This window comes from Acomys russatus, chromosome 6 (genome assembly GCF_903995435.1).
Source record: "Acomys russatus chromosome 6, mAcoRus1.1, whole genome shotgun sequence".
Classification (NCBI taxonomy): domain Eukaryota; kingdom Metazoa; phylum Chordata; class Mammalia; order Rodentia; family Muridae; genus Acomys; species Acomys russatus.
In genome coordinates, this window is record NC_067142.1 from 60,113,807 (window position 1) to 60,140,262 (window position 26,456).

The window sequence follows — 26,456 nt, forward strand, 5'->3', positions numbered from 1 at the left end:
CCTTTCAAGTGTATAATACAAAACATGTATTAAATACATGTTGTCATGATATATTGTCTTATATATATCCTGCAAATAGGATTATGTGCTTCTATTTTTAAATTGTTGGCAGACAACTTTGCAATACGGAAAAATATTTTACTGATACAGATAAAGTATAAGCTCTTTCAATTATTTTATATAGATAAAGATACTTGCTGTTATGTTTAAGACATAGTTAACATTCTTATATACTTGTATTATACATCTACGTATCAAATTAAATATATACTAAGAAGTATTCATCTATGCTAAATGTAAACATAATGTCCTCTATTTTTATTTCCAAAAGAAATTCAGAATGTTCCAAAATTACAATAAGAGCTATAAAAGCATATCAGTAGTCCATTTGATTTCATCTACCCTAAAGAAACATTATAGCTTCACCATAACAGTAGAAGAAATAGTATTAGCACTAAATATCTTGTTAATGTAATAACCAACTTTTTAGAATCACAGAGGTGCCAAGGAGGTAGAGTTCTGGCAAGATGCCCTGGGTTTGATCTTCAGCACTTCCAGGGCTTTAGTGGTAGAAGCAGGAGAATCAGAAGTTCAGGGTCTTCCTGGACTACATAGTGAATTGGAAGCCAGCCTATGCTGCAAGAGATCCTGCTGAAATATATAGATATTTTTCTGGAGTTAACATTTATTAGGAAGATAATTTTTCATGCAGGAGATAAATACAATATGTTTAAGCCTCACATAAATTTCATCTGTAAGCAAGTCTTAGAGTCTTATTCTTAATATCTGTTCAAGGTGTGTGTGAACACGCTGAAACAGCAGCATGTATTTTAAAGTTGGATTTCTAGGAACTGGTGGTATAACTGAGGATGCTGTGAAAGCACACATTAGTTTCCAGTGCCACAAAGAGCAGACATTCTTCAGCAGCCAATTCTACCCATCTCCCTTCTTCCACCCTTTCCTGATATCAACCATTACAGTGGAAGATGAGTGCACTGGAAGACTCGCAGTCCTGCAGACCCCTGTTGTCACTGTTTCTGATTTCTAAGGTGCTTCCAACCTTGTTAAAAGACCATAACATAAATATACAATCAGGGTGAAGATAAGTATTCAGTGCTTTATCATTAAGTTTTTACACGTGGTCTGTTTAACTGATAAGCATTTGGGTAGGATATTTTAAGGGCAGGGGTCAGTATAATACAAAATTGATAATGTTTTTGAGCACTCTGCTTGTTATTCTTTTCTTTAACTTTCTTATGACGTGTGTTTTTAAGAGGGTAGTAGTAGTATCAGGCCTAAAAAAGGACTGAAGTGGCAACCACAGAGCCTGCCTGGCTTTGTCCTAGGTCCTCCATGTACACGCTGTGCTTGTTTAGCTTAAGGTTTTTGTTGGACTCTTAAGTAGGAGTGAAGCTGTCTTGGACTCTTTTGTCTGCTCATAGGACCCCCTTCCTCCTATTGGGTTGCCTCCTCCAGCCTTGGTATGAGGGCTTGTGCCTAGTCTTACTGTATCCTGTTATACCATGTTCACTTGGTATCACTGAGGAACCTGCTCTTTTCTGAAAGAAAACAGAGGAGCAGTGGATCTGGGGGAGAGGAGTGGTAAGGAGTGAGCTGGGAAGGGGAGGAGGCTGCAGTCAGGATGTATTGTATGAGAGAATAAAAAAAAAAGGAAAGATAGTAAATAAGGAAAGGAATTAGTATTAAAAATATGGATTTGGATATCAATTTTTACCTGTTCCTTCCCACTCTTACTCTCATCTCTTGAGTAAAGTCTGTATGTGTGCATATATCCAGTAGAATAAACACTTTGAATGTTTTAAATTTCACTGTATTTTCTTAGAAATAGAATTAGTGATGTCTGGAAAAGAAGGCTAGGTCATCTGAGAAATCATGAGGCTCCTCCTCCTTTTGAAAAGCATGTTATTGCAGTGTCGCCTTTTCTTTTAACTTCTATAACAGAAGTAACAGCCGTAGTATTCTCTCATGGAATAGGAATCAGTTACCTAATATGAATAAGAAGTGCAAGTGTAATATTTGGCCAAGATTCCTATTCTTTTTCAAGTCTAGTCTCCTAAATTTTATAGGCTTAAGAAAATCTTATACTTTTATGTTCTAATAATTCATAGTTTTTAGATGGTTTCTTACAACAAAAAAGATCTGACCATATTTCAGCCTGTGGTTTTGTAATAGAGATATTTCCTTCTTTAAGAACACATCAGTGTCTTAGTGTGATTTGGAAAATTATGAGGTTTAGGGGAAGCTATTCTATCAAGGTATCAAGGAGATTAATGTAAAAGCTGATTTTAATGCCTCCCATCTCATGGGCAAAGGTTTAGTCAATAGAAACCTACTTTTTACTTTAGATAGGTAGACACACACGCGCGCGTGCGCGCGCGCGCGCACACACACACACACACACACACACACACACACACACACGATTTCATTCCCAAGGAAACAAATGACAAAAAAAAAATTTGTTTGCAGAGAGAAAAGGTCTCACTGTATAGTCCTGGATGGCTTGAATGGGATTCAGCAGACAGGATGGCTGATCTCCTGCTTCCCTGGTCCTTGTCCTGCAGCCTCCTGCCTCCTGGAATGTCAGGCATGAGGTGTCATGCCCAGTTAGAAAGTTGAACATCTTTTGAAACTATTATTTACTTTAAACTTTTCATTTAAAGAATTTTAGATTACAAAGGATTTGTGAAATATGTCAGAGTCTCATTTTTTAAAAACGTCAGAATACACTATAGTGGTTGTTCATTTAAGATGAGGAAGTCTGCAGTTAGAAGGATGAACTGACGTCAGCATCCTTGTGCAGGTTAGCAGTAGGAACAGTAGGTAGGAGCATGCTCAGGGCATCCATGAGTAAGGTAGAGTTCAGGACTGCTTCAGAGGGACAGATTTGGCATACTAATGGTATTACAAATACTGCATTGTGGTTTTGCTTGAGGTGAGTAATTTAGCAAATTTCTAAACATGCTTCCATTAAAGCTAATTATTAATATATATACATGCATATGCTGAGCTTTAAGTAAATAAAAGTTTTGTGTGTGTGTGTGTGTGGTTTTATTTCAGACTATAAGACATAACAAATGCTTTCTTATACTCCAAGTTTAAATATCTTAAATAGTTTAAGATTTCAGTACTCTTAAGTAGAAGCATATCAATTTTGTGAGCATATTCTATATTCTGTCTTAAATAAGGAAAGATAATCACACAGTTTCTTTGTTTAGATTTGCAAGAAATTGTATATAAAATTGGCATATCCCATGTTTTCAGGAGTGTGTGTGTTTCTAGACATCAGGGCTTTCACAAATAGCATGCAATTATACATTTACCCCAGTCTCTGTATGGAGAAAAAGAAACTATTACTGTTTGCTTTTTTTCTTCCAACATTTGAGAACATGAGGCACTGTTTATCGCCAGCAAGGAGGGACCAGAGTTATGTTAAATGCAATCACTCTATTTTGGGCCCTGAGACTTGGAACAGCTAATGTCAGTGTAGACATGTGCATCTGAGACACTGACTGTAACCTGAACAACAGTACAGAGCAGTAGAGAACATTCCCATCACCCTGAGAAATTCTCATTTTCCCAGCTGACATGTAAGTACCAGATTGTCAGTCTTTTCTACAACCTCAAAGACTTTAAATACACAAAATAAAAATACCAAACCCTAAGCTTTTTTCATATCCTGCGCTCCTGAATAAAGAGACTACCAGCACAAGTAGGTATACAGTGTGGGGAGTAATTTACATAAATAGCTTTAAAAACCCTTCCCTTAATTTGCTCCTTTAACATGAGCCCATGGGGTATAAAGTAGGACATTGCCCTCACTTTCCTAAAAGTCTTCTGCATTTGCATTTATCATGACAGCGAATCTGAGTGTTTGGTTGAGTTACCCAGTTTATACAAACAGTCCACTCTCACTATGGCAAAAGGAAGGTCTGATTGGCTGTGACATTATTTTACTGCAACAGTAATTAGCATACCTCTACATACGCACAAATTTCCATGACTTATGTAAAGGCAAACAAGAGGCATGTCACATGTGATGGAGTATCGCTTTGCTGTTACTACATTGTATGTAGAAGCCACAATTCCAAAGCATTTTTGAGAGCATCTTCATCATTTCATATGACAAAATCCAGTTATAAACAGTACTAAATGTATACTTAAGAATGGATTATACTTGGAAGAGACTTGAAAATGTTGCAATCTGAGTAAAAGTGATAGTTATTATTCTGCAAAGAAAAAAATTACAAAGTTACAGAAAAAACTAAAACAAATTTGTCAAAAAAAAAAAAAAGGCAGAAATCCCACCCAGACACTCTTGCTTTGAAGTTCCTGTCCCTCACTAGCTTTAATAAAGCTGAGGGATTGTCAGCTCATTTGTAATTTAGTTTTGCTGAACTCAATAAATTCAATTACCAGTCCTTTAACTAAAGAAAATACCGTGTGCACCACTGGTAAAGGAAAAAGGTCTGTAGTGTCTCCATAAGCCTTTGAGGATAACTTGAGGTACAGTCACAGGGTGTCGGTCAGAACAACAGTTGCTGGAATCCTGTGCTTACATATTCTTGTCTGCACCTTATTTGCCTGGGAAAAGTTTTAAACTATATTGAAATTTTTCCCAAACTATATTGATTACTGTAAGGACTTTGGATACAAGAGTTTTCACAGACAGTTAACAATGTTTTTCACTTGAGAGAAACTCTGGTGGTATTTCTGTAGGGACAGCAGCATGTTAGACGGGTGTATTGCTTCTGAATGTTTTCAGATGTCAAATTTCTATCTTATAAAGAAAAGGGAGAAATGTTTTGTAATAACCAGGAAGATTTTATATCCTTTTCCATCTCTAGTACTTAGTCTTACCATAGTGGAGCCTAACTAGGAGTCTACTTGGTGCTTAAATTACAGGAACTAAGATGGTTATTTACATCTTAACCAGTTAGTCCAGCTAGAGAATGTGGTGCTGTCGTGTTAGCTTTGGAATTGTGTTTGAGATGTTTGACTTCACAGCGTGTTTAGTTTCTTTTCATTTCTTATTAGTATTTTTCAGTACCTAATAGTCTCCTTCCCCCACCTCCGACAAGAACTCTCCTCTCTGCTCAACATCAGAAACGGTTTCCTTTCTGGCATGTGCCTTAGCTCCCCAAGCAGTATAAGCAGATTGGAAAGTTCAGCTGTCATTCTTGGAAGGTCATAGATCACACTAGCAGCCCACGTAATCCAAGAGGGTTTAAGTATCATAGCATTTAGTTTAAAGTGAAATTTGCTCTGACAGGGCTGGCAGACCAATAGGAAAAAGAAATATTTGTGCTTGGAAAAGTGCATATGTAGAGACCAAGGGTATAACTGATGGCTGGAAGTGATTCAGTCTAAAAAAACAAATCATTAAGAGAGTGCATAGGGGTAAAATACACAGTTCATATTTTAAAGAGTCTCAATATGAACCAGCAACTAAGGTTAGCATTACATTGTAATTAGTTTGGGTGTTCACATTTAACTCACTCAGTACCAGACAGCAGGGAGAAAACATTGTTACCGAGACAATGCTGTCTACCTGAAACCTAGAACAGTCATTTTTGTACCTTAAAAAGAACAAAGGCATTAGGACAGACTGTATACACTTGGAATCAGTAACAGATGGACAGTTACTTAAGAGAGGTGCTAATGACGCAGCTTATAGATGCAGAGATTACTTAAGCCACTCCATAAGTGTGGGGATTCGAGCCATCGCTTGCCATGATAGAACCGGCTAGTTTCAGGCAGTTCTCATGATTCATTTAAGACATGTAGTTAAAGATAGCTAGATGGTAGACCCTAACTTAAAGACTGCTCTAGAAGTCAGAGACCATTATAGGCTTAAATTAATTCTTACTTCAGCTTGATAATCATATTTGACAAGTTGTATTAGGCACCAACACTGCAAATAAGAAGCAAAGTACTATTTAATAGCTGCAGGTCTTTTATCTCAAGCTATTGTTCTCTTTGGACAGCCAGTCTTAAGTTACAACAATAAAAAAATATTATAAATATTTTCCTTGAATGTGCAGAAGAGATAAAGCAAGAATAGAATTTCTGGTGAGATGGTAGACAGGAGGCCAATGAGGAAGGGCTCTTCCCACATAGATGGGAAAAAAAAAAAAAGGTAGAAATTCAAAACCACTTCCGTGGATGGAGTGCTTGTGACTTCCTTCATGCTTGACTGTCCAGTTTTACCCAGACAAGTGGTAGCCATTGTCCTGGGCTAGTAAAACAAAAGCACCTAATTCTCTCTCAGTTGATGATAAAAAGAAAAGTCTCTAAGTTCCTTCATCTCTCCCTCCCACGCTGTGTGGCGTGCAGTCAGTATTCCCAGAAGTGGGTGTGTTGCTGATGGGTCATTGAGCTGTTCTTTATCGTCCTTATAAAGTCAAGATACTGCAGAATGAAACAGCAACTTGAGATGTGTATGAAGACAAGTATTAATTGAAATTAGAGGCAAATCAGAGAAGTGGAATGTCATTACCAATAGACAATTTTTACATATTCCCCTTCCATTATTAGTACAAATTAGTTTTTATCTGAAGCATTCGCATAGTCACTAAATTGAATGAATCTGTCCCCATAGTGTTTTTCCTCTTTCAAATAACAGATGTCAATAACAAAAGTTTTAATGAATCCCAGATGAATGATTTAAGTACAGCTTCCTAATATTTATATAATTTGCCCTTTATTTTTTTTAAAAATTAGATTTCTTTTTAAAATATTATTTACAGGGCTGGAGAGCTGGCTAAGTGATTAAGACCAATTTCTGCTCTTCCAAAGGACCCAAGTTCAGTTCCCAGCACCCATGTCAAGCAGCTCACAGTTGCATTTAACTCTAGCTCCAGGGAATGCAACACCTTCTTCTGGTCACTGAAGGTACCTTCACATACACAAAACATACAGACATACTCATAAAGAAAACAATGAAATCCTGCAAGTATTATCTATAATGCTTTATTTTATTAGTAATAAATATTTTATATATATATATATATATATATATATATATATATATATATACGTATATACACACACACACACAAAAGTAAATGTAAAATTACAGCTAAACTTTGTGAGTGTGTTTGTGTGTGTGTGTGTGTGTGTGTGTGTGTGTGTGTGTGTACATATGCCAGCCTCATTAAAAGACTACATAATTATGCTCTTGGATTTTATTTTCTCAATGATACAATGATTCACTATCAAAATAATACTTAATATCTTAGGGAAATCTAAAATACATGTGTATTATAGGTAAACTTTTAAAAATGTGTTTTTACTGTTCTTTTCATGACTTTTTTTTCAAACTATGTTGTAAAAGTAGCAGCACTTTAATATGCAGGTTAAATTATCAGTGCAAGTTGGTCATAGTGGCTCACACCTGTAATTCTAATACTTGGAAGGCAGAGAAAGGTGTATCTCTGTGAGTTCAAGACCAGCCTGATCTACATAGTGAATCCCTAGGACAGCCAGAGCTACATAGTGAGAGTCTGTCTCAAAGGAGGGAAAAAACTTCAGTGCCAAAGACAGTTGACTTCAGTTCTTATAACTTAGGTTTTAGGCCCAAATTTTACATTCAACGACAGGTGTTTCCTATTTTGTGTGAGCTAGATTATTTCATCATTATAAAGTTAAGACATTAATTATCTGAGGAAGCAAAACCGCACTCCATCAGTGTTAAATACAGTTTAAATTCTATTAGCTTTGCTTTTAAAACTTAGTGGCACATTCAGAGTACAGTGGTAAGACAAGCTCGCCATCTAGTGACGAGTTTGTAAATTACATTCAGATTCCAGTTGTAAGAAATCACTTTGTTAGGGTGTTATTTACTTGTCCCACATTTCTCTTCCTACAACAGTAATTTCACAAACATGGCATTTTCTTGCTGTTAAACTAACTGGCTTCCTAAACTGTTCAACTTCATCACATGGAAGACGGCAACCTTTTAGCTATGTCATCAAGCATGTCCAACTAATGGGACAAGATTGCTTCACTCTGATTATCTGTAGTTATTAAAGTTTTCAGCCAGTTTTTTTCAATTCACCCCCTTAGCTCTAAATTTTAATCTAGATAAGTTTTGAGGCTAAAAGTCCATTTCAGAAGAGAAAAGATCGGCCAACAAGATGCCTCCGTGACTAAAGGCACTTGCTGCCAAACCTAACAACCTGTGCTCATTCTCAGGACCACAAATGGAAGGAGAGAGCTGAACCAGTCCCACAAGTAGTTTTCAGACCTCCACGGGTGTGGGTGTGCATGTGTGCACGTGAATACACACACACACACAAACCTTGGTTGTGAACTCTAACAGTCTGCTCACTGTTGTTTACAAGGGTGCTGGCATAAAGGCTCTTCCTCAGGTAGGGCAGCTGTACTACATCCTAAATGTTTTCCACGTCTTTGTGCTCAGCTGACACCCTTTCCCATCACAGATAACTTTCTACAACACTGTTAGACTGTGAGTCTTTAAAACTCTAGAGTTCTCCAAATCCATGCAGCTCTTAGTATGGCGTATCAAGAGTGCCACTATCTAGTCCTATTCACGCTTTAACCTGAGCTCCTGCTGCTTGATCATGTCACACACTTACGACTTTGCTTGCTCCTCCTTAGCTGCTACTGTGTCTTGCTCAGGCCTCCATGCTATCTGCATCTCTTTTTTAACCTGTGCAATCCTACCTGTCTCTCCAGACTCACCCATTCATACATTGATACTCCTCCATTCCATGTCAGAGTCTATGCTGGGTGCTTCATACACATCAAAGAGTACTGCAGCCTTAATCTTCCATAGTACTTACATTCTAATCAAGAAACTAAAATATATAAGGCCAGAAATATAACAGCAAATGCCTTAAAGTTGGACCTTCCAGCCTGAATGAATCAGCTCTGGAAATTGCACTATCTCTGACACACTCATATTGTATTACTTAGTGTCCTGATATGCAGATGTTAAAGCTGTACAGCGCCGTGCAGTACAAGTGCACACATGCATATTAGACACTTAGTGTCCTCTGTTCAGGCCCTAGAGCAGCGCCGTGCATTACAAGTGCACACATGCATATTAGACACTTAGTGTCCTACTGTTCAGGCCCTAGAGCAGCGCCATGCAGTACAAGCTATTTTCCCCATGTTCCCTGCCTCTACAGCTTACAAGCTAAGACCACGTGTGATTGTTGTCTTCCAGGTCCATATATTTCCTTATGTGCTAGCTCCAAAGCTGTGCTTTACACATGGTAGGAACTCAGCAGGTGTGTCCTGTGTGAATGAACAGATGTTTGTACAAAGAATCACAGTTACCAAGATTGGAATTACCATAACAAATCAGAGTTAAGTCAAAATTTTTGATGATCAATATATTGCTTAATTATAAAAATATAAAATGCTGATTTCTTTAGTCAGTGATCAATTGATATTAAATTAGTTGATAAAACTGAAATATTCCAGAAGGTTAACAGATCATGTCATACAATTCCATGGAGTCAGGAAATTCCTGTTTAAGTCTTTTTACTTAACAGTCACAAATTAACTCAAGCCTCTAATGAGTGATTACAAAAGTCACTATTCCCTGACTATAAGTATATTGATATAGAAGATTCTATGAAATGGAAGTGTAGAATCCCTAAAGACAGTCTCAGACTATAAAAAAATAATATCCAGTTTAGTAGCAGGTGAGAACTCAATGTGTGTCTCTTTGTGTATATGTATAATTATACATAAACGTATATACTTAGGCTTATAGTGCTTTGTCATAATGGCTCCTTAAATTTTTTAAGAATGAAGTTTAAATTACATTAATAATGTCAGAGATAGGTTCCCACTGTATTGTACTTGGAGCAGATGACACTGGGCACAATTGGGGGTGGTGTGGCTCCGGCTGATGTAGGGACTTCAGACCACATCATCATAGCGAAGCTTCAGAATCTTCATTTTGAGGTAAAAAATGAAAATCAAAGTTATTTTGGAAAACAAATAAGCAGAGACTGGAGATTCTGTCCTGATGATTGAACGAACAGGGCGGTGAGGCAGTGCACTATGAAGGAGACGCCATGCAGGGCGGTGAGGCAGTGCACTATGAAGAAGGAGACTCTGTATGGTTGCAAAGAGGAATTGTAAGGCTGCTTGGGGAGAGTTTTTGAGGACTGTAATAAAGAACTTTCTAGCAGTCTGACATATGCATGAATGGAAACTGCCTTCTCAGAGTCCCAGCACCCTGTTGCTAGGAGTTCTGACAAGGTCTGAACGAGCTCTGTGAAAAATATTGTGAATTGAAATACACACAAGATTGTTTCCATTTTTTTCCAGATTCTAGGTGCTATGAGCTTATGAAAGAAAAAAAATGCATCAAAAGTATTCTCTCTTTCATGGTAACATCCACTAATAAATTTACTACATGCTCATATTGCTGACTTAGTAATATAAGACAGGGTTGCTTTGCTCTAATTATAGTAAAATAACGATGATGCTTTTCACTTACGCAGCACTTTCCACCCAAGGATCTCAAAGTGCTTTACAAATGTGCACTAGTTAAGCCTCACAAGCAGCCGAGGTAGGTGCCACCTCCCTCCCTCCAGAATGTCAGAACCACTGTGCCGAGGCTCCCTGCTGGCTGCCATTTCCCTGCAATGTGCTGCATGTAAAGCGTCACCTGTCATTTTCAGATTTCTGTTTCCCTCTAATCATCGCCAGCTTAAAATCTTAGTGAATGTTTCTTGAGGACTTGTTTCAAGTCCTGTGTCCTTTAAATCTGTTGGTTTATAAAAAACATTCTAAATGTTTTAATATTATATATTGTTGAATTATAAGTCTTTTTACTTTAAAGGATTTTTATTCCATCTTCTCCAGAAACCACAAAGGTCATTGTTCATGGGTATAAAACTTAATAGAAGATTTCCATCCTTTGTTATCTTTTTATCAGAGAGAGCCTTTTTCATTGACCTAGAATTATCTATCATCTAGAAAATATACTGTGTTTAGGTAATTAAAGGATTTAAAATATTGTATCTGAACACTAAATTCAAAAGTTAAATATCGCTCAACAGTCATGTGAAGAAAAAGTAGTATGGTGGCTGCATGTACTAATGTAGGATTTATGGCTTTTACATAGGTTCAAGGAGCAGAAAGAGAATTTGTACAGACAGACACACTAAGCAGAATATGGTTGAATACCAATATGTATAACCACAAGTTACAAAATATTATCTAAAGTGGTGACCACACAAAGCTAGAACAGATGCTGCACATCACAGCCTTTTCATTGGGTTTCTGGGTCCCTGATAAGGGCACACAAGTGTCCCTGATCCTGCTAATGCTAAGTCAGGTCTTCCTGAGTCCAAGGCATGAGTTTTTCTACATCACTATACCTTTGTATTTGTGGTTTCTGTCCCTTCTAGAATTTAACCCAAGTATCTGTCTCCTCCAATTCAAAGTAATATAAAGTGGTACCGGTGGTTAGATTCTCCTAGCTTCAAGCCAGGCTCCACATAACAGTGCTATGTCTTCATGTCAAGAAAACAGTAGAATTAATGTCCACGTGACCCAAAGGTGTCGGTCTCCAAGCTCTAACGTCATGGAAAGCCCTGTCCTCCACTGCGTCAGAGCAACCCAAGTAAAAGAGTGAAACTATAGCTTCACAACTAATTTCTTCTAAAAGACAGCCATAGCTACGAAAGGATGTACAGAATCACAGTATTCTCCAAGCTAGTTAGGATATTTACACAGCCTTTAAATGTGCAATCGATGGTATATGAAGGATAAATAAAAAAGAACTGCTTTCTAAGACTTAGTTTCAAGTTTTCTTCCTTGGGGAGGGATACATACATACATACATACATACATACATACATACATACATACATACATGTCAGGAAGCCCAAGTACTGCCCTACACATTGTAGCATATACTCATAGTGCCAGGAACTGTTGGCTGCAGACACAGAATCTGCCATAATGGCCTAAACACAGGAAGACTAAAAGGTTCCATGCCTAAGAGTAGGGTACATCTTACCTTCACTTACCTGGGGATATAGAATCTTATAGATAGTATAATTGGTGTAGATGGAAAAGGGGAAAGTGAGAATTTGTCATTTGTGGTGAAAAGTGTAGTAGATAGGCACATTAAATATATTTATTAAGTTGACAAGTCACGTAGGAAAACAGTGGTGAGGAGTTTAACTGTCCATCATAGAAATACAGAAAAGGAGTCATTCAGCTTGAATGTAGTAGTCTCAGCCTCTGAGAACCTGCTAAGTCCCTCCCTCGCTGAGGACCACTGGCGTGCAAGGTCAGATGCTCGTGGTGTTAGTCCAGGCTAGTGACAGCAAATGAACTGCATAGGCTTCTGCTACCCACATGGTGGTGAGAAAGTCCCTGTTCCTGCCAGCCTCACAAACTCCCTGCCCATCAGCTTTTATGGAGAATTTCCCAAAACCCCTCTAATGAAACAGTGGATTTTGAAGGCTCCTTCTGTTTGCTCACTGATCTATTACAAATCTCAAAGGTTTGAGACTGAGAAATGACAACAAAATGAAGAGGGCTGAGGGATGTCTGAAATAGAATGGTGGGCAGGGGCAGGCAGATGTCGGAAGCTGTTAGTGCCCTTACATGGTGAGGGCGAGCCAGTGCTTAGCAGTCACCATAGGCCAACTGCTCCTTAGTGTTGAACAGCCGGATCCTGTGAAAAGGTAGAAGTGTGTTGAATCCACGAATTTCTAAACATCTTTCTATTAATTAAATTTCCTGACAATTTCATATATGTATATAATATATTCTGATTACTCTTAATCCTCACCCTCTCTGAAGCTGCCTCTATAATATTTTTCCTTCGTCTCAAAGTTTAGTGTCTTCCATGGGGCAAAATACAAAGGGGTATTTATATTTTTACCATTTCAAAATAAAATACAAACTTAAAATTTGCAGCTAGCTTTGAAAAATTACTGATCCAAAGTTTTTCATGAGGAAGTTTTACTTGCCCAGGACCACTCAGTATAAACTTTAGCCTGAAAGGCATACAAATTGTATTTCCCCAAGAGGTAGAGTCACTTGAAGTATATGTCGTATATGCAATTCTTAGCATCTTGGCACTTAACTCTTTAGATACAGTCTGATCCATGTACACACACTTGAATGAGCATGCGCTCAGCACTTTAGTGCTTACTAGTGCACTTCAATATAACCCTTCTCACCTTGTAAGAGGAAGTTAGTGCAAATGTGAGTATGTTTTTAATCAGACTGACATTTTGTGGTGAAACTTTCTTTCTGCTTAGTAGAATCTCAACCTTGTCATTTAAATGTGCATTTTATTTTCAAAGCTTAATTTCCACATTATAAATGATTTCTTTCTGCTTTAAATTGAGCTCACTAGCATTCTCTGCATGAGCTAAGCATGAGCATGTTGAGCTGCTATATCTGCCTGGCAAATTAACATTTTATCCTTTTCTCCAGTGTTGAATAATTCTTTGCTAAAATGCTTTGCAAAACAGATTTTCTTCTAATAGTTTATTCATAGACAAAAGAAGAATACAAACTTATAGTAATCTTTATCTATGCTGTAGGCTATTTTGCAACTCTTGGGATTCTGTTTGCATAGAATAAATCAGAGCTTACAAATGTCTTCTTTTACTAAAAAGAAAAAGATACACAATTTGGCTGGTTTGCAGGCATGTGAAGTTCTCTCTTGTTCTTCAGGCACACATGACTTACATGTGTTGGGAGTTCACTGCTAACACTCAGATTGCAGATCCTGTTAATGGGAGGCTAATCTCTGTCTCCACAAGACAAAGAGACTTGTAATAGTCAGCAGACTCTTGCCAGCATTATCCTTTCCCACTGGAGTAGTGTTGACCATTACTAGAATGTGAATTTGTTCAAATTATTTCATTAGAGCCATATATGTGGATAATTTGTTAAATCCAACTACTTCAGGTGAGTCTTCAACATTATTTGGAATAGATCCTCTTGACAGGTTTCTCATTTTGGACATAGATTGTCAGAGAAAGATATCTTATTACCTCCATTTCAATGAGAATAGAAAAGGATAAGAATGTCTCTGACAATCATATTACTGTCAGGAAATCTTTGAAGTGTGACATTCTGGGGCCCTGACAGTGACTTGTGTTGTGGGTGTGTGGTTAAAACAGAACAGCTCATCACCTGCCTTTCTCTTTCCAGCCTTGGAATGGATGGCTTTGGACAACCAGTAGGAATCCTTGGACGTCCTGCTACCGCATATGGATTCCGCCCTGACGAACCTTACTACTACAGCTTTGGGTCTAGAGCCCTTCCATGTGTACACTCAGCTTAGGAGAAATCTGTGTGCTGTGTGTTAACTTTGAATCTTGACTCAATAATGCATGTTGTACTCCTGTGGGGCTGCGTTGCTTATTTCTCCATGTTCTTGCTCTAGGGTGACTCTAACCCTCACGTCTGTTAAATACAGTTGATGCTCTAGTGCTCACATGCAGCCACATCTTAAGGTGAATAACACTTCCCACGGGACTGTTGTGAAACTGCTAGTCTGGAAAAAATATGTTACATTATGTACAGTAAGTGACTAATTTCTATTAAAAGGTGGCATACATACAAAGTAATGAGCCAAACTCATGTGTTCATATTTACTGTATTTCATAGGAACCACTCACATACATGGGATATGTGCTCTTTTTTTCCTTTTCTTTCTACTTATGTTTCCTTAATGTTTCATGTGAGTTTTGCTAACTTTAAATTTTATTTTAAATGAACCCCATCCTTTTATTCCATACTGTTTCTGGAAGCTTCTTTCACAAAGTTAGTAACTGTATGAGTTTTTTAACTAACAGTGAACATACACTGTACGTGATGTCATATGTTAGTATAGTCTACTGAGTGACTCAGGCTCATGCCCTGTTAACTGTAGCAGAATCCTGGGGCAACTTCCGTAAATGGAGCAGGGGCACCACTGGCCTTCTAAGCTCCATTCTTCCTGAAATGTACAATAGGAGGTGTAAACAAGCTAAGTATTCCTTGCCTTATCTAAGAAAATTAAGGAAAGGACTCTTTCTCTCTTTGTTCCCTTAAGATAGAAGTGGACAATTGGAACTGGAGAGGAACACAATGATTAATTATGAGTTTTGAAAGTAATTCATTGATTTTAAAACATTGAAATTTTTACTTGAGAAACCAAGCGAGTGAAATAAATATAAGCATAGATTGTTTTGATTACCTCCTGCTGGAGGAAATAACAGGGTGAGCTTTCTGCCTTAGCCCCTGACCATACTACTCACTTTCATTCACGCAGTTAGCACAGAGTACTAGATCTGGGAGGGCCCTTTAACAGTTCAGTCCATCTGCCTAAGAAACCACACACTTAAAAATGTAAACATAACCAACATATGTTCTTACCTGGTACAGGTGTGATAGTGTGTGATCTGGGGTGTTGTTTGTTTCTGAATTCACAAACTGATTGATCTTTCTGAAAGCATGTGATTATTATTCTTATTTCCCTTTCGCCCACAAAATATTAAAGCCAGAAAGGTTTGAATCAGTATTGTCCAACTCTCATTTTTACAATTAAAAAGAAAAAAATCCGAGGTAAAAGCCAGTGAGATGGCGGAGTAAGTAAAGTCACTTGCTGTCAAGCCTGAAGAAGACCTGAGTTCAAGTGCCTGGACCCACATGTTTGAAGGACAGACACAGTTCCTGCAAGTTTGTCCTCTGACCTTCTCCTCCACCTTTCACACCATGATATGTGTGTGTGCACCATTCACAAATAAGTATAAAACATATATTTCTTTTAAAACTTGAGATTAAGTGACTTACTCATGTTTCTATATTTAGTCAGTGGTATTACCTGTCTTTTTGTTTTCAATATAGCAGTCTGTGTACAAATGCTTTCCTGTTGCCTATCACATACCCAGACTATTAAGTATACAAAGGTGGCCGGGCGTGGTGGCACACGCCTTTAATCCCAGCACTCGGGAGGCAGAGGCAGGTGGATCGCTGTGAGTTCGAGGCCAGCCTGGACTTCAAAGCGAGTCCAGGACAGCCAAGGCTACACAGAGAGACCCTGTCTCGAAAAACCAAAAAAAAAGTATACAAAGGTGATATTACTAGAAAAATAGTAATGCTTACACACTGACTTAGAAGAGCATTCCTGATAACTCATAACATTTCTGAATCTTACATATTTATATTGTTCTAGAACTTCACATATTTAGAAATTGTAATCTTTCCACTCAGGCTTGAATTTATGAAAGTTTGCCAATGTGACTAATAATGAAGAATATCTAAATTCTTGTGTGTGTGTATGGGGGTGGGAGAAGAGAGAGAAAAGAGGAGAGCAGAGACGGAGAGAGAGAGAGAGAGAGAGAGAGAGAGAGAGAGAGAGAGAGAGAGAAGGGTTGACCTTTGGTACTTCTAGAAATGCGATTCATAATGTAAGTCATATCTTGGCCACACTAAATTTTGCTTACAAATAAAAGTCACATTTAATTTAATGACATATACTAGAAATTTTCTTAGCGTATAAAAATTAAAATTCCACAAGCATCTTGGAAAGTTGAGCTGGGCCTATACCTGAGTGGTTCAGCATTTGCTTAGTATATTTGCACCTAGGTTGTATCCCCAGCACCTCAAATTTAAAAAACTTAATTATGGGAGCTGGAGAGATGGATCCAAGGTTAAGAGCACTGCCTGCTCTTCCAGAGGTCCTGATTCAATTCCCAGCAACCACGTGGTGGCTTACAACCATCTATAATGAGATCTAGTGCCCTCTTCTGGCCTAAAGACATATAAGCAGTCAGAATACTATATACATAATAAATAAATCTTTTTTTAAAAAACTTAATTACATTTTAAATTAGCTTGAAAGAAAAACATAAAATACTTCAAAGAACAAAATGCCTTCAGGCCAACAGAAGGAAAAGAATCCTAAGAACAGGCACAAGAATCAGATACCTGATCATTCATACACTCAGGAATCCCATTAAAATACTAAGCTGAAAACTGTAATACATGCAGAGGACCTTGTGCAGACCTGTGGGGCCCTGCACTTGCTGCTGCAGTCATAAGATGAGTTCATACGGAGTTGATCCAAAGGGCCTTGTTCTCCTGGTGTCCTCCATCCCCTCCAGCTCTTACTTTCCCTCCACCTCCTCTTCTATGGGGTTTCCTGAGCTCTGCAGGGAGAGATTTGATGGAGACATTCCATTTAGACTCTCCATGTATGTCTGGCTGTGGGTCTCTGGCCCTCTATCTGCTGCAGGAGGAAGCCTCTCTGATGATGACTAGATAAAGCATTGATCCAGTCTTCTGACTGGTCCCATTCACTTTCATAACAAAAGTGTCACTTTTTAAATAATGAAAAGTTAGCTTTAGGAAGAAGAAGCCACAAAGTGATTTGATAGACTTTTAAAGCTGGTTGGCAGGTATAAATACTAACTACAAAACCAAATGCAAATTAAATGCATGGGAAACTAAACTCACTGAGGGGTGACATAGTTTTAACAGTTAAGCAGTAACTGAAGAGATAATGCTTCTTGTGACGTTTTAGAGGCATCCACACAACCTGGGTTTTTAGTAAAAATGGAAACACCTCCCTTGAGAAGTCAGATGCAACACTGAATGTCCTTTTATCTTACATATGAATTTGGAGTTCAGATGTACAGTATTTGCACTGTCTTTATAGAGAGAGCCTAATGGCTTAAAGCATGCTTTTCTGGCCATTGCTTTCTGGTGCGTTGTGGCCTTGTGCTTTTATATCCTAGTATTATGTGCTGTGTGTTCCCTGTATCAGACACTCCCTTCCTTTGTAGATGTGTTCGTCTTTTCTCCCCCTTCCCCTACTCTCCCAGCTTTAAAAATCAGGTTTAACCCCTGCTCCTGTCAATTCTACCACACTACAGTGAGATTATTCACAGTCCCAACTTGATTAAAACTGAAGTGGCTAGATTAACCTAAGGAAGTTTAATAGATTCATCATAGCTGCTATAGGAAGGAACACCGCTTGCATCTCAACTTGTCCTCAGCAAAGCTCTTTGGCTTGCAGTGACTGTGAAACCCTGTGAAAGGCTTTACTGAAGTCTCCTTTCCCCTGGGAGTAGCTGGCCAGAAGCATCATAGGCGAGAATCACTCCTGAGTGGCCAGAGAGCATCAGAGTCTAGCCCAAGCCTGAGCCCTAACCCCAGCCCTAGCCCAGTAGCTCTCAACCTTCCTAACACTGTGACTCTAACACAGGTCCTCATGTTTGGTAATCCCCGACCTTAAAACCATCTTCATTGCTACTTCCTAACTGTAATTTTACTGTTATGAAATGTAAATATCTGATACATACGATATCTGTTATCTGATCCTGTGAAAGGTTTGTTTGACCCCACAAAATGGTCATGACCCGCAGGTCTTGCTTTTTTTTTTTTTTTTTTTTTTTTTTTGTCCAGCGACTTTGTTCTAACCTCTTCCAGAAACACACCATAGACTCCTCCAGAAAAAAAAAAAAAATACTATTTTATTAGATACATGTGCGTGTTTTTAGAGCAGTCAAACAGATACATGGAAAAACTACTACGCTAGGTATAAAATTATAGGCTGACAGTTTATTCTTTTCTGTTTCTTACAAGACACCTTTATTTTGTCCTCTGTATATGACAAAGTTTTTTTTTAAGTTTTTTAGTTCTTTGAGAATTGCAAACAATGTATTTTGATCATGTTCTCCAGCCCTCCCCAATCAAACCCACCTTCCTTCCCCACACACCCAACTTTGTCCTTTGGTTTTATGTCTCTTGGAAACTCAGAAAAACCAATTTGTGTTATTCCACTAGTGTCTTAGGGTCCTTGAGATAGTACGGATTTGTATGAACAGATAAGTAACTTATCCCCATACTATATATATATACATTGTTGTAGATTGAATTGTGTCTCCCAAATATATGTTGAAGTCTTACACCAGAGGACCTCCAAAGGTGACCTCATTTGGAAATAGTCTTTACAAAGGCAATCAAGTTAATGAGGTCATTATAGTGGGCCTAAGCCATTGACTGTGGTCCTGGTGATGACACAATTGGATATAGAGCCAGGCAGGGAGGAGAGGGTATAAAGACACAGAAGCAGAAGCTAGCCACAGTGTAGGAGTACCCCATCTATAAAACAGGGGTGCTGGTGACTGTCAGCAAACACCGGAAGCTACAAACTTTCCAAACGTCTGAGGAAAAATGGCACTGCTGGCATTAGGATTTTGGACTGATAGTTTACACAGATGTGCAACAGTCTATTTCTAATGTCTGACACCACCCAGCTTTTTAGTGCACGTTTACTGCAGCCCTAGGAAACTGACATGTTCCACACAAGTGGCTGGTCTGGAGCATTAGCCAATCCCTACTTTTACCCTCCCCTCCATTAAAGCTGGGATTTCTGGCTCACATCTGCAATTACATACAGCACTCAAGAATTTAAGGCAGGAGGATCCTTGTTTGAGGAAAGCCTGTTACCTAGTAAATTCCAGGTTAGCTTGGACTACAGTGTGAAATTTTATTTCAGTAACATAGTATACTAATGATAACAATGATGATAATCATAATGATGGTAACATAACTCCACACCAGCAGCACAGAATTTCAGGTCTAAGGCCCTCTTGGCCTCTGGTGCAATGTCTGGTCCAACTGATAGCATACTACAGAGACCACTGAAAAATGGTGGCTGCTGCCATGGTGAGCTTGTAACACGCGCGCGCGTGCGCACAAACACACACACACACACACACACACACACACACACACACACACACACACATGTTTCCAAAGCCAGGGAACAAGCAAATTGGGCTAAATAGAAACCATCTCAATTATGAGAATGGTCATTGCTATAAGCCACTGTTTCAAAGTTTATTACAAAAGATAGGAAAGTAAAAATCAACAGACCAGCCTAATAATGGTCTTACTTTTTATATATTAGAATATTAAATCTGCTTTTTTTAAAAGAAAAAACTAGGGTGCTTTTTGTATTTATGCAGTTATAGTTTGATTGACATTTTCCTGTCAACTTACTGGATATATTCTATTGGTTAATTGAATTCATCACTGTTGAGATGGTTCATACAGTTTTCACGTTTGCTAGCTATTTGTATTTCTTATTTTGACACTGTATTTTTAAGAACCAACCAAAATACATCAGAGAAAATTAATTGATACTATACATACTTAGACTGTGTATTGTCAGGGATGACCTTGCCTTGGCTGGCTTGGATGCTTCCTGTGGGCACAGGCACAACGTACTGAGAGGTCCTGGCCCTTGGTGGTTGTCTGTGCTCTGGCCAGTGCAGAAGAGGGAAACTTGCTGCTCTGGCTCCAGCAGGTCACATTGATGTGATGCACAAGGCCTTGGGACTCCTCTTGAATCTTAGGACTAGAGCCTGCCCTCTCTTGCCCAGCTGAAGAAGAGGTTAGAACAAAACAATCAGGAATTATATTAACATTACATTCATAATGTTTTGGCTGTTTGTATTTGGCAACCTTGAAGAAAACATCTTTCCTGTCTTGGTGAGCCTAAAATTCTGAATGTAAATCAATATCTATCATATCTCATCTCTATCAACTTAAAACATCTATCTAGACTTAAAAACTTCTTAACCCCTAAACAACTAAACTATCTGGTCTTCAACCCCATCAGAGACTTGAGAAGGAATAAAATTAATTCCTGAGTAAACAGGAACTGCAGGTTAGTAGCTTCCAAGATGAAAAACATTACAGAGTTTGCTGCCTGAACAGAGTCACCCAAAACTCTCGATAATGTTGGAGCTGCATCCAAGGTTTAACATACAGATATGTTTCTGTAGATAGATAAGGTAAAATAGATAAGGTCTTCAAAATCCTCAGAGACCTACACAATATGGCATTTTAAGATGTTTTTGTTATTTTTAAAGATTCTTTGACAATAAGACAGGTCAACTCCTGGCAACATCCATCCTACCTCAAAGAAGATGATGAGCATCAAAGAACCTCCTTATGGAGATGGCTCAAATGTGGCAAACCAGCCACTGGGCAAAATGTCCTCGTTTTTGGCCACAGAGAGAATTCTGCCTAAAAACAAGCAAGCGTTGATGCAGGCAGAGTTGATGGCCAAACTCTGCCAAGACAGGGTAAGCAAGTCCTCAATAGTTCCTGCCTCACAAATATGTCTGTCAGATATACTGGGCCAGAAGGCTGAAGAAGATGCTCCTTTATATAGCCTTTTGGTTCAAGTTAGAGCACCCATCATATCCCCCATCAGCCTGGCATCATCCTGTGTGCCAATGCTTTGATGACTTTTCCCATCTAGCTGAGGGTTAATTTTTCTCACCACTTTGTTCCCATCTGCTTGACCATAGTATAGTCAGTAAATTTGCCACCACCCACCAATCACTTGGCTTCTTGTACTGTCTTCAGTGAAATCCATACCTAAGCACATTGTATCAAGTAGCTTGTTCCTTCTCTAAATGATTATAGGGCAAGGTAGAGCCTAATATTTAACCTCATTTTCAGGTAATTGTGTCATTGCTACCCTTGACCCACAGTAGTCCTTTTGTGTTCCCACTGAAAATCATATCAGACTTGTTTCCTCTGAGCAAAGGCTTCCCTTTGATCTGAGTTGGCATAACCATCTCTTAGAGCCCTGGAGGTGCAGTGTTTGTTTTGTTGTGTCACTGTGAGTTGAATACCTCAGCTCTTTCCAATACAACTACTGTTTTAATTGCATCAGTACCTGGGCTAGTCTCTGGACTGTTCTAACTTTAATCTGTTCTCATGTGCACCAGGAGCTTCGTTGCTGTGATGACATGCACCACGCCTCTGAAGCTTTCCAAATTAGAGCACCCCAGCAGACAGAAAAGGGTGGTTTTCTAAGGGTATAAACTTGTCTGTGACCCCTTGGAATTGCTTGCATCAAAACCTCAGAGCTGGCTGCTGTACCTATCCTTACCCAACGGGGATCACCACAACTGTAAGTTCCAAACTCCAGTGAGACAAACTGTTAAAATGTTGTGTGGTTTAGACTCACCAAGATAGGAAAGATTTTTTTTTCTTCAAGCTTGCCAAATACAAATAGCCAAATCACTATGAATGCAACATTTATATAATTCCTGATTGTTTCATAGTTCTTCCTGCTATATGTAGTTTTTTTATTTATGTGTAATAATATAAATGTATATCTAAAAAAGAAATATAATAAAAAATACAAAACCAAAAAAAAATGTTGTGTGGTTATGAGGTCAGCTATTTTCACTTGATCTTGTATCAGTCAGAACTGTACCAAACCCTGTACATACAGTATGTGCAGTTTGTTATAGGATCAGCTCTTACACGGCTTGGAAACTGGTGGAGTCTACAAAGAGCCAGGTTTTCTTTGTTTTGAAGTTGCTATAGGCCAGCTCGGCTAGCTGTTGGAAATTGAACAGGAAGCCATTCCCTTCCAGGGCTCTGATTAGGGAACGCAGCTTGACACGAGTAAAGAGGAGTGGATGTGTTTTACATCTCTTGTGAACAGGGGTGCCCTTTGTGGTTATCTGGTCTAGTTCTCACTAGTGATTGTTAAACAGGGGTGAGGAGTGAGGACAGATAATTTCTTGAAGCTGCCGGGTATTTGGACCCAGAGAAGCCACACTAGAAGAGACCCCGCCAAAGCAGCCTCACTCATGATATGATTTTGATGACAAGACCGTGCACTAGCAGCCAGAGTCTGGTGTCTTAATAACACCAGGCTTGCAGAGGAGGAGCTAGGCATCCTTAAATGTGCACATAGTGTGATTATGTCAGGAGCAGGTGCATAATTGTTCTCATAGTTCATCTGTATTGCAGACTGCATGAAGACTTTGTCTCTTCCTACAGTGGAGTAATATTCTATTGTGTGTCCCATGTTTTTCTTGTAAGTATCCACTTTTTAGGCAGCCATAAAAATTCTCAAAGTTAGGACAGCTCACAAAAAATGTCAGCCTCCAGGCTGCAATCCATATGGCCTTACCTACCCAGAGAAGTGGGTGACACTGTACATTTGCCACCAGAGGGAGCAGGGGAGCCTCCAGCGAGCCTAGCTCCCTTCTGAAACTTAACTGACTTTACTTCTCATTGGTTTACTCTTCCTTCCTGGTGGTTCCTTCTGAAAAACTCCATTGATAGAATCAAATTATCACGTAATTCCTAATTACCTTGAACCTAAATAAAAACCAATAGAATGTTTATTTGGAAGCAGCACAGCATTGTAAGAGGGATGTGCACGTCAGATTAAACCAGATTCAACATGATGGAGCAAGGAACTGTTTTCAAAGACAAATATGAGAAGGATCATCATATACACTTAGGAACAATAATCCCTGGTCACAATGATAAATAAGAGATGTGCCAGGCACAGTGCGTACTCCTTTAATCCCAGCACTCAAGAGGCAGAGACAGAGGTGTGAGTGAGAAGAGGCCAGCCTGGTCTACAAAGTGAGTCTGGGACAGCCAAGGCTACACAGGGAAATCGTGTCTTGAAAAACAGAGAGAGAAAGAGAGAGAGAGATGCATCCCAAGGTTGCTGGGCAGATGTCCTTGAAGACACATTTTTATATGGTATTTCAGTGACCTCTGAGAATATTTCTGTGGTTTCTTTCAGGCATCATTTAAGAACCCTCCCTTCCAAACCTCTCAACTTTTTTATGTTTATTTTGTGTTTTATTTGGTCTTGAGACAGGGTCTCACCATGTCATCCAGGCTGGCCTCAGATGTACAATGATGCCCCTGCCTCAGCCTTCGCATGCCTGAGCACAGACCATCACACTGAGCTTGCTTTTTTTTTTTTTTTTTTTTTTTTTTTTTTTGGCTAAAGTTCTTGCATTTCCTCCACATGACCCTTTTGGTCTGACGTCCTGGTGCTAAGATGCCATTTGTGTGCTCGATGGATGGGTACAGTGGCTTGAGTACTGCATTCCTGTAGTTCTTTAGTTTTCTGTTTCTTGGAGAAGACAAGAAAAGCAAGCAAGGGCTTCTACCTTTCTCCCTAAGCAAATCCAAGGAGCAGCCAGCGTGCCTGTTTTTCTGATACAGGTGACTCTTGATGTTTGGCTATACACACCAACATGTAGCACTTCACTGGATGGGTGAGTTCTTTGCATCATGGCCTACATACCATTCAGGGGGAGAAGGTGACAAAGTTGGGGAAAAGAAGTGAAAGAATTTTCAACATCTTTTAAGAAAATAGTTGAAAATAATCTTAACTGCCGAAACTGAGAACAAAATTAATAAACCTCTAGAATCTTTGAGATTTTCTTGTTTTCCCATGTTTGCTGACCATTGCTGGGTCAATATCCTACAGGTCAGGGGTGAGGGGACTCCTTGGTTCTTCCGGCTCCCTCTCTCCTTCTTCCCACTCTTCCATAGAACCCCCAGAGCTCAGCCTACTCTTTGGCTGTGGGTCTCTGCATCTGTCGCCATCAGCTGCTGGATGAAGCTTCTCAGAAGACAGTTGTGCTTGGCTCCTATCTGCAAGCATAGCAGAGTATCATTAATAGTGACAGGGGTTGGCTCTCTCCCATGGGGTGGATCTCAAGTTGGGCCAGTCATTGGTTTGCCTTTAGCCATATGGCTGTCTTTGGTGTTGACCAAATGTTCCCAATGCAGGAAGGACTCCTCAGGGATTCAGGCAGAGCCTTAGGTCTGACAGTAGAGGTAAGGGAAGAGCCTGCTACTCCCCTCTGGTAGCTGTACCTCTGGTGGACCTGAGTGATCCTGGGGTCCTGCAGGCCTCTGCTCTGCTGGCTGTGCCCCAGGTGGATCTGGCTGGTAGAGGGTAGCAGAGAGGGGGTCTACACTGAATGTTGCTGGGGCTCCCCACAGACCTCCTTGGGATGACGGGTGATGGGGAGTTGGAAAGAGCATGCAGCTCACCTCTGCTGGCTCTGGTGGATCAGGCAGATACAGAATAGACAGCAGAGGCTCTAAGCTGAATTTAGAAATTGAAACGTTTAATAACTCTAGGTCCTGATCAACTATCTACTTAGTTTAGAAAGCATCACAAGAGGCATATTTAGTCAAACCATTAATACATAGCCACAAGGTAGTCTCAGAGGCCCAGTAGTATTGTTGTTATCTATATGCCTTAACCTATAAGGCATAATAGCAGCATCAGAATAAGGGGAAGTGTTGCAGGATATTTGATCCCATTGTGAACCCTGAGATTGTTGTGACCTGTAAAACCCTGTTTCTTGTTTAGTGTGGTTGATCCCTAACACACACCTTTAATCTGAGAACTTTCTGCTTATTGTAAACAGGTGATTATGGTGTGGTTCAGCCAGCCCCAGCACACACCTTTAATCCAAGAGCTATCTGTACACAGGATTTAATAAAATTAACCATAGGTCAAGAGACAGAAGAAGAAACCAGCTGACAGGGATTAAAGAATAGGAGGCACTTTGAGTTGAGGGGTATTTAAGACAATGTAGATAAGAAGATGGGACTTGGGGGCTGAAGGGATGTCTCAGAGGTTAAGAGCTCTTCCAGCGGTCCTGGTTCAGTCCCCAGCAACCACATGGTGGCTCACAACCATCTATAACATGATCTGATATCCTTCTCTGGCCTGCAGATGTCCATGCAGGCAGAGCATTGTATATAAAATAACAAATAAATAAATCTTAAAAAGAAGAAGGAAAAGAAAGGGCTTTTGAGCTAGCAAGATCTTTGGCATTTAGTTTTTTGGCTTTTCCTCCTGGATCGTCAGCTGAGCTACCAAGCTTTGGGCTTTGGGCTTTTTGGGTTTTCCTCTGGGGCGTGAGCTGAGTAGGAAGGTCAGCTGGGTGTTTTCTCTGCCTCTCTGACCTGGAGGGTTTTCACCCCAGCATCTGGCTCCTGTGTAAACTCGAACGGCTGGGATTTTTCTTTCTTGATAACAACAGGGAAGTGACTAGGTTAAAGGTTTTAGATATTAGGCAAGTTTTAGCCCCTTACACGTCCTCTAATGTGACTTTGGGCTGTGCCCAGTCACACTGAGTTTTGTCAGACAGTGGCTGACAGTCTGATTATCTCCCGTCCTTTTGTAATACAGGGGCTAAATGTCTAAGCACAACCAGCGATCCTGGCTGAGTTTTTGACTGGGAATGATTAACTCGGTCCCCAGGGACCCTTCCTCTGCCATAGAGTCTGGTTCCTGGGTTTTTCCTTTTTCCCAAAGGCCAGAATCTTTTAAAAGGAATTTTTCAGGAGCCTTGGTCTTACAAATCCAATTTTTGCAATGGAAACTCTCTGGCAATTAGGAGGCCCAGCCACAGGGCATTCACAGAACTGTAAACTCTGTATTCTTACCTCAAAAGATAAACCCCTATATCTTTCCTTTTTGCAGTACAATCAGACATTAAAGTGGGCATCAGCAAGTAAAGGTTAAGGTGGGATATGGATTGCTGATTTGTAGTCATATTATCTAATACCTTCCCTGTATCTGTCTTCCTCAGTTCCCAAATCCA

At 39.4% G+C, this 26,456-nt stretch overlaps 2 protein-coding genes across 5 annotated transcripts in view; both read left to right on the top strand.

Annotated features, from left to right (window-relative positions):
* Positions 1-14,479, top strand: part of Kifap3 (kinesin associated protein 3) — a 134,466-nt gene extending 119,987 nt beyond the window's left edge. For 2 of the 4 annotated variants that reach the window (XM_051147727.1, XM_051147728.1), the window contains exon 20: positions 14,197-14,479. In XM_051147727.1, the coding sequence (XP_051003684.1) occupies positions 14,197-14,329 (133 nt within the window). In that variant the 3' untranslated portion in view covers positions 14,330-14,479. Of the gene's footprint in view, positions 1-9,214; positions 9,378-10,508; positions 10,577-14,196 lie in introns of those variants that run through there. The other 2 variants (XM_051147729.1, XM_051147730.1) reach the window with 2 other exon arrangements.
* Positions 14,480-21,844: 7,365 nt separating this feature from the next.
* Scyl3 (SCY1 like pseudokinase 3) overlaps positions 21,845-26,456 on the top strand; it is a 37,292-nt gene continuing 32,680 nt past the window's right edge. The window contains exon 1 of the mRNA XM_051147733.1: positions 21,845-21,970. The gene's annotated coding sequence lies outside the window, so the exon portion shown is untranslated. The remainder of the gene's footprint in view (positions 21,971-26,456) is intronic.